Source organism: Phoca vitulina, unplaced genomic scaffold, assembly GCF_004348235.1.
Source record: "Phoca vitulina isolate PV1807 unplaced genomic scaffold, GSC_HSeal_1.0 scaffold43, whole genome shotgun sequence".
NCBI classification, from domain to species: domain Eukaryota; kingdom Metazoa; phylum Chordata; class Mammalia; order Carnivora; family Phocidae; genus Phoca; species Phoca vitulina.
The window spans coordinates 10,139,629-10,148,297 of record NW_022589746.1 but is presented as its reverse complement, the minus strand read 5'-3'; the positions used below and the strand labels follow the sequence as shown (position 1 = coordinate 10,148,297).

General features: G+C 39.7%; 1 protein-coding gene across 1 annotated transcript in view; it reads left to right on the top strand.

Annotated features, from left to right (window-relative positions):
• Positions 1-6,853: 6,853 nt before the first annotated feature.
• Positions 6,854-8,669, top strand: part of LOC116648446 (zinc finger protein 33B-like) — a 29,507-nt gene continuing 27,691 nt past the window's right edge. The window contains exon 1 of the mRNA XM_032430434.1: positions 6,854-7,476. Within this exon, the coding sequence (XP_032286325.1) occupies positions 7,123-7,476 (354 nt within the window). The 5' untranslated portion in view covers positions 6,854-7,122. The remainder of the gene's footprint in view (positions 7,477-8,669) is intronic.

Below are 8,669 nucleotides of genomic sequence, written 5' to 3'. Positions count from 1 at the left end.
TAGCAGGTAAATTGTTCAGTACCTCTCTCGAGATTCTCTTCCCCGGTGTACACCATGCCCATTTCTTGAGAAATCATTTGGAGAGTTTCTGCCGACTTTGCTGAGTTGAGAGATTACTATCTGAGATACTCATGCCTGCTGCCTGGAGCCAGGCTTCTTTCTGTCGTTGCCCCTCGACCTTTGCATCAAAGCAGTGCACCTTTTAGACACAAGCCGAGAGAAGGAAAGCTGTGCTTGAATTTCATTTATGTATGTGGTATCTGTGGCCAGCATGGTTATTCTCGAATGAGAGAAGCAGCGAGCCAGCAATTCGGGATTAATACTAAAAACCGTTCATGTGTGAAAAACTGTTCGTGTACCAAACTTGAAAGCACGCTGTCATCTCCCGCAACCTCCCGTATACACTTCACCCAACTTACCCCAATGTTAACATTTTACAGAGCCATGGTACTTTTATCAAAACTAGGAAGGTAACTCGGGTGCGATTCTATTAATTAATTACAGAGTTTATTCAGATTCCGTCAAGTTTTCCACTAACGTCCTTTTACTGATCCAAGATTCTATCCAGATACCACGGTACATTTAATCATCACGTCTGCTCCAATCTGTAAGAGTTTTTTCGTCTTTCCTTGTCTTTCATGACCTTCACATGGTGGAAGAATAGTCAGGTATTGTGAAGAATGTCCCTGAATTTATGTTTGTCTAATGTTTTCTCCTTATTGGACCGAGGTTATAAATTTTTAGGAAGAATCCCTTGGGAGGATGTGCCCTACCTATATATCAGGTGACACATGATATCAACTATCATACTAACCTTTATTACTTGGTTAAGATGGTATCTGACAGGTTTCTCCACTATATAGTTAGGATTTTTCCATTTCCAGTTTGCACTTAAGAGTGGGTTGCTAAGTCCAATGCACACTCGGGGGACAGAGGAAATTAGCTCCATTTGGAATTTGTGGTCATATTTTAAAACCACCACGTGTATTAATAAATTTGAGGGGAGACCCTCTGAGGCTACCCAAGCATACTGTTTCTATTTAGAGTTTTGGCCACTAATTTTAACTTTCATTGCTGGATCTTGCCTGCAACCACTTTTACTGTGGTGTTCTAAATGGTGATTTTTCTGTTTTACTTCTATATTTATTGGGATTCTTAAGGAAAGATTTTCATTTTCCCCATTTATTTATTCCATCATGTATTTATGTCAGTACGGGCTCATAGATAATCTATTTTTTTCTCCTCCATTGTTAATCAACCCATCTTTCTCACCCAACGCTTCGATCCGTTTTATGTTTTACAACTTTGTCCTTTCGGAATGTCAACCGAATTATATAATATGTATCTCCTGAGTTTGGCTTTTTTCACTTAGCAAAATTCATTTAAGACTCATTGGTGTTGTTGCTCCTTTTCTCAAATCAGCTCCTTTCTCCCCACTTTTTTCATTTCATCTGATGCTATTGTATTATGTTGCTCAGATTGTTCCAGCTTGGGCATTGAGAGCTATCACAGGTTAGCTTTTGGGTCCTTTTAACAAATCCTTATCATTGTTTCTAAAGCACTTCCTTACTTTTTGACATACAAGGTGCTCCAGGCTCCTTGTATTTTGTGTGTCATGAGATCAAGTCCCGCATCAGGCTCTGCACTCAGTGTGGAGCCTGCTTAAGTTTCTCTCTCCCCCTCTCCCTCTGTTTATTTGGATGGTAGTGCTGTTTATGTTGAAATCCTTACTGATTTTCTTTGCGCTGAAAAAAATGTCAATGTCTCCAATTAGGGACTTTTCTATTTTTTCTTTCGGTTCCATCAGTTTTTGCCTCCTGTATTTTGAAGCTCTGTTGTTAGATGCATACACATTTAGAATTGTTATGCTCTCTTGGATAATTGGTCTCATTTACATTGTGTAATGTTGCGCCTCATCCTGGATTATATTCCTTGTGGTGACATCAGTTTATCTAGTATTCATAGAGTTTTTTTCAGTTTTGTTTTGGTTAGCGATTGCATGTTATATCTCCATTCTTTTCTCTAAACCTATGTTTATATTCAGATGTAGTGTGGGTTCCTTAAGAGAATAACCTTAAATATTTCTTTAAGCACTTCATAGGTGGCATTTTATTTTTTTCTGCTTAGTTTCTCGTGAGAATGCTTCTGAAAGCTGCTGAAAGTTTTTGGATATTATTTGCTTTTGTGTGAACATCTCCGTGTGAGGATTTATTCATGGTAATCTTTTTGACGACTGTTGTACATGGTGTGAGTGTACATTTATAACATTGCATGAGCAACCATCACAACTGTTTTAACATGAGCCAAGACCTAAATAAAAACATTATTGTTGAGAATAGTATTTGTAAATACATTCATGTGAATCAAGAACAGCATCACCTTGGCCCTAGTGCTCCTACTCCATTTGCTTTAAGTGGGAAAATTTGTGTGGGCCCTGAAGCCTATAGGGTCTTCTTGGGGTTGAGGAGTCTATGGGTTTCTAAAACCCCTGAGGGCCTAAAATCTTGTGGACTGGGGGTGTGAATTATAAAATTCACTGGGGGTGTATATTAAAAAATCCCCCCATTGATTTGGTAGGGCCAATAATGCTCTGTAAGTGCCGGGGACCTAGCAGCCATGGGGGAAGCAGCAGTGACTTATGCTCATTTGAGCATATACTGCATTCCTAAAGACTGTATCTACCTTCTGAGGATGTTGTCTTCCAGTTGGCAACATAATTGAATCTTCAGTAAGCCATTCCACTTTTCAGTTAGACCAGCTGTTTCAGAGTGATAAAGTATTTGGTAAGACCAGTTAATTCAATGGGCATGAGCTTAATGCTGCACTTCCTTTGTTGTGAAATGAATTTCTTGACCAGAGGCAGTGCTATGGGGAATACTACTATAGTGAATAAGGCATTCTTTGAGACCACAACTAGTGGTGCTGGCAGGAGCATTGCAGATGGGAAAGACAAATCCATATCCAGAATATGTATCTGTTCCAATAAGAATGAATTTCTGCCCCTTCCATGATGGAAGAGGTCAAATATAAACATCCTGCCAGGAGGTGGCTTATTGGTCCTCCCAGATAATGTTGCCATATCAGGACTTGGTGTTGATCTCTGTTCTTTTTTTTTTTTTTTTTTTTTTTTTTAAAGATTTTATTTATTTATTTGAGAGAGAGAGAATGAGAGAGAGAGCACATGAGAGGGGGGAGGGTCAGAGGGAGGAGCAGACTCCCTGCAGAGCAGGGAGCCCGATGCGGGACTCGATCCCGGGACTCCAGGATCATGACCTGAGCCGAAGGCAGTCGCTTAACCAACTGAGCCACCCAGGCGCCCTGATCTCTGTTCTTGACGACTGATTTGGCACTTAGCAGTACCATTATCTAAGTCAGCCTTGGTTAGGGGAAGTCCATGTTGCTGAGCCCATGTATAATGTCCATCCCTGCTACCATGGCCACTTTACTCATGGGCTAATTGAGGCCATGATCACTCTGGTAGATGGGGAAAAAGGCTTGCTGACATTCACAGAGCATACTATTTTGTCCACCTGATCAAAAGTGCCTTCTGTAATAGATGCCCTTTGGTGGACATTAGCTATTAAGTTACAAACTGTGAAGGGTATGAGATTCTCATCTTACTTGCAAGCTAACAAGTTAGCCTGCCATTTAGATAAAACTGTGACTGGCTACATTATTAGCTTTAAGAAAGGTAAAATCACAAATATACACTTGCACACAAATACAGAAAACACAAGGTCTTTGGGTCAGAGATAAAGGCAGTTTATTACTGTCAGCAAAAGCACCAGCCAGAGTAACTTCATAGCACTGATTGTCTGACGTACAGTACCCATGGGGCAACACAGTGAAGGCTAGTTGGTGCCTATACATGCAATGGAGAAATCCTGAAATTAAACACTGACTTTATGTAGAATTGCTGGTGACTTTTAGCTTGTGGATATAATGGATTACATTGATTTTTTGATGTTGAACCAGCTTTGTCTACCAGGAATAAATTCTACTTGGTCATGGTGTATTTTATGGATAGGTAGATAGATATCTTATCCATATCTATATATAGTTGGATTCAGTTTGCTAGTATTTTGTTGAGGATTGTTGCATCTAAATTCATGAGGAATATTGGTCTGTAGTTTTATTTTTGTACCTCTTGGTTGATACTGGTATCAGGGTAATAATATGCCTCATGAAATTAGATGGGGAGTGTTTCCTCCTCTTTTATTTTCTGAACAAGATTGTGTAAAATTGAATGAATTCTTCTTTAAATGTTCGGTGGAATTCTCCAGTGAAATCAAATGGGGCTTGAATTTTCTTTTTTAGGAGATTTTTAAGTACAAATCCAGTTTTTAAAATGGTTGTAGGACTATTCAGATTGTCTATTTCATTTTGGTTGAGTTTCGGAAGTTCGTGATTTTCAAGAAATTCATTTCTTCTAAGTTGTTGAATTTATGAATATAAAGTTGTTCACTGTATTCCTGTAATATCCTGTAGTGATAGTTTCTTTAATTGCATCGATGATTTATCTAGCAATAAAGAACATGTTCATTTTGAAGTGTGATACAAAGAAGCTTCTAGAAAGTTAGTACTTACACAAAAATTTGGTAGAAATACCCAGTTGCCCAAATCCACATCGAACCTGGATATCTCCTAGTATTTACACTTTTCATATGATTTTTTAAATGTTTGCCAATCTCAACATGTCATAACAATATATTATGTGATATTTTAAATATTTACATTTTGTTATTTCTCAGAATATACTTTAATATACAATAATTGGATTGCTCTTTTTTATTGTGTTTTAGGAACACTTTGTATGGTTTAGATGCAAATTCTTCTCTTTTTTCGCAAATTCTTTATCAGATATGTGTTAAGCAAATATTTTCTCCTATTCTGTTGTCTTTTCATTTGCTTAGCACTGTCTTCCACAGAGTAGATGTTTTTGATGTTAATAAAGTCCCACTTGCCCATTTTTTTGTTTCATGGATGATACTTTTGTGTTGTATATAAAAATATATCACCAAAATCTCTTAGATTTTCACCTTTTTTCTTCTAGAAGGTTTTTAGTTTGCAGTTTTACATTTAGGTCTGTGGTCCACTTTGAGTTAATTTTTGTGAAAAGTGTAAGTTTTATGTCTAGATTCATTTCTTTTGCATTTGTTTGTCCTATTGTTCCAGCATTATTTGTTGAAAAACTATCCTTTCTCCATTAAATTAATTGCCTTTGCTCTTTTGCCAAAATCATCACTTGACTGTATTTGTGTTGGTTTCTATTCTGTTCTATTCATCTTTGTCTTTATTTGCCAGTACGTACTGTCAAAAATGAATTGGCCATGGATGTATGTGGTTATTTCTGGACCTTCAATTCTATTCATTATTCTGTAGGTGTATCCTTAAAGCAGCACCACACTGTTCTCTTTTATGTAGCTGTGTAGTAGGTTTAGAAACCATGCGGTGTGAGTCATTCAACTTTGTTTTCAACATTGCTTTGGCTATTTGAGATGCTTCATATTTCCTTATGAATTTGAGGATCGGTTTTTTCATTTCTGCAAAATGGCTGTTGGAATTTTGATGGATAGTGCATTGAATCTGTAGATTGCTTTGAGTAATATTGCCATCTTAACATTATGTCTTTCCTAACATGAACATGGAATGTCTTTCCATTTATTTCAGTCTACTTCAATTCTTTCAGCAATGTTTTACAGATTTCAGTGTATAATTTCTTTATCTCCTTCTTAAGATTATCCCTAGGTATTTTATGCTTTTGTATGCCTTTGGAAATGGAATTTCCTAATTTCCTTTTCAGATTATTCATTGCTGCTGTATAGAAACACAAGTGGTTTTTTCAGTATTGATCTTGTATCTTATAACTTAACCTAATTCATATATCAGTGCTAGTAGAGAGAGAGAGAGAGAGAGTGTGTGTTTGCTAGTATTTTGTTGAGGATTTTTATAACTATACTGATAATTTTCATCTGTAGTTTTTCTTTGTGATGTCTTTGTTGTTTGTTTTGAATACGGAGAATGCTGGCATCATAGAATGAGTGAAGTGTTCTCTCCTTCATTATTTTATGGGAGAGTTGGGAAAGGATTGATGTTAATTATTCTTTTAAATATTTGGTTGCATTCACCAGTAAAGCCATCTGATAGTAGGCTCTTCTTTGTTGGGGTTTTTCATTTCTGATTCAATTTCTATTTGTTATGAATCTGTTGAGGTTTTCTATTTCTTCTTCAGTTTTGGTAATTTATGTGTTTCTTGGTATGAACATTGTTTTATACTTATCATTGGTGCATTTGTCTTTTACCTTACACGAGAAACAGAGGAGTTACTAAAAAAAATACATGATACTGGTTTTTTATATTTACCTATGTAGTTATCTTTACTGGTACTCTTTATTTTCTTAATATGGCTTCAAGTTACTATCTAATGTCTAACGCCTTCCTTTTCATGCTAAAGGATGTCTTTTAGGATTTTTTTATAGGTCAGGTTCACACTGACTTACCTTGACTATTTGGTCAGGCTTTGTTTCCATTCACAAGGTCCTGAATTTTGTTTTGTCCCCAGGTCTGAGCAAGCACCGTGAACAGCTCCACTGACCACAGTGGGAACATTTCACGTCAGACTACCCCATCATGCATTTTGCTCACCTCCCCCACTCACTTGCCCAGTTTCCTCTCAAAAGTTCCTGCTGACCCATCTTACTCCTCCCTCTAAACGAAAAGTCTTTTTCTAAAGTTTATTTACTTATTTAAGTAATCTCTACACCCAACATCGGGCTGGAACTTACAACCCTGAGATGGAGTCACAAACTTCCCCAACTGAGCCAGCCAGGCGCCCCAGAGAAGCCTTTTTCTATTTGATTTTGAGATGCTTTCAGATCCTGAAGTCAGAGCATTGTTCCGATTGCAAGTCTTTTTGAAAAAAGTTTCTCCTTACCGAAGTCTGGATTTATTTTTATTTGACATTTGAAGGTCCTAGTTGCTTACCTTCTTCGCTGCTGAAATGTTATTATTTTATCTATTGTTTACTTTGAAACTGTATTATTTTTATTTTATTGCTAGCATTTCCTAGTATCTAATTCGTTTAGCTTTCTAGTATGTAAGGTACCCTTTCTACTTACATTCATGACGCACGTTGATTTACATTTTTGCCTCCTTTGGTCGCTTGGCGTTCAAAAAGGCACACTGGTTGTGAGACTATTTCTTCGAGGTACTGAAAAAATTCAGGGCTGCCTACAGAAGCGACAACCCCGTGCTACCATCTCTGAATTGGTAAAGGAACAACGTTTCCGAAATTCCCCAAAGTCCTGGGCGAGCAGGCTTATGGGATCTGAAGTCCGGAAGTTTGTGAGCCCGCCGCACGTGGTCATGGGAGCTGGTCTTCTGCGGCTCCTCCTGCGCATGCGCAGTACCTCGCAGGCTCTTATAGATGTTCCGGCGTACTGTGGGAGACGGTCCGGAATGTTGAGGATTCTGGAGGTCTGCATGCCGCTTTGGGAGTTGGTGCGGCCCGAGTGGGAGGAGGGACGAGACCAGAGGGTTGGGGAGATCCGAGAGGGTCCCTGCGTGGCTCCAGGAAGCGGGCGGGGGCGGCGATGCCTGGCAGTAGGGAAGAGGCTCGCGGACCCTGGCGGGACCCTCGGCTGTTCTACCCGAGAGACTGGGTACCAGGAGGCGTCGGCCGGGTGGAGGGACCACAGGACCGGAGAATCTCTATTAGGGGGAGGGATCGGCTTGGGAGGCAGGGAGGCAGGGACTCGGCACCCGGGGGAGGATGCGGACTTCGCGTGGATCCCGCGGCGTGGTTTATGCGGCCGCGGGAGGAGCGCGCGTTGCGCATGCGCGATGGGTGCGCTCGGCCCTAGAGCGGCGGGAGTTGAGCGGGTGCTTTGATTTATGTAGGGCTGAACAGAGTATAAAAGTATCATCTGGGAACGATAACCTACGTGAGGCTTTACGTCTGTAAAACTGAAGATATTAATAACACCTGCCTCATGGGGTTGTTTAGAGGATTAAATTCTGTAGCTCAGTGCCTAGCAGTAAATATTAGCCGCTGTTGTTAATAGACTATTTCTTCTCACTGGTTACTTTATGCTCACAACCTCTCACTTAGGTCGGTATAGCTCTCTCTGCTGTAACAAATTAGAAAACTGAGATGGAGAGGAATGTTGTATACCCAACGTCACAACACTAGCAGATAAACTAGAAGGCAATTTTATTTTTTTATCTTATTTTTCAATTTTATTTTTTAAAGATTTTATTTATTTATTTGAGAGAGAGGGAGGGCACATGAACGGGGTGAGGGGCGGAGGGAGAGGGAGAATCAGACTCCCCGTTGAGAAGGGAGCCCAACCCAAGGACTCGATCCCAGGACCCCAAGATCATGATCTGAACTGAAGGCAGCCCTTAACCGACTGAGCCAGCTAGGCGCACCACCAGAAGACAATTTTATTTATTTTTTTAATTTTTATTTTTTAAGATTTTAATTATTTATTGGACACAGAGATAGAGCCAGGGAACACAAGCGGAGGGAATGGCAGAGGGAGAGGGAGAAGCAGGCTCTGCACCAAGCAGGGAGCCTGATGCGGCTTTGGATTCCAGGCCCCTATGATCATGACCTGAGCTTCGCGAAGGCAGATGCTTAACCATCTGAACCACCCAGGCGCCCCAAC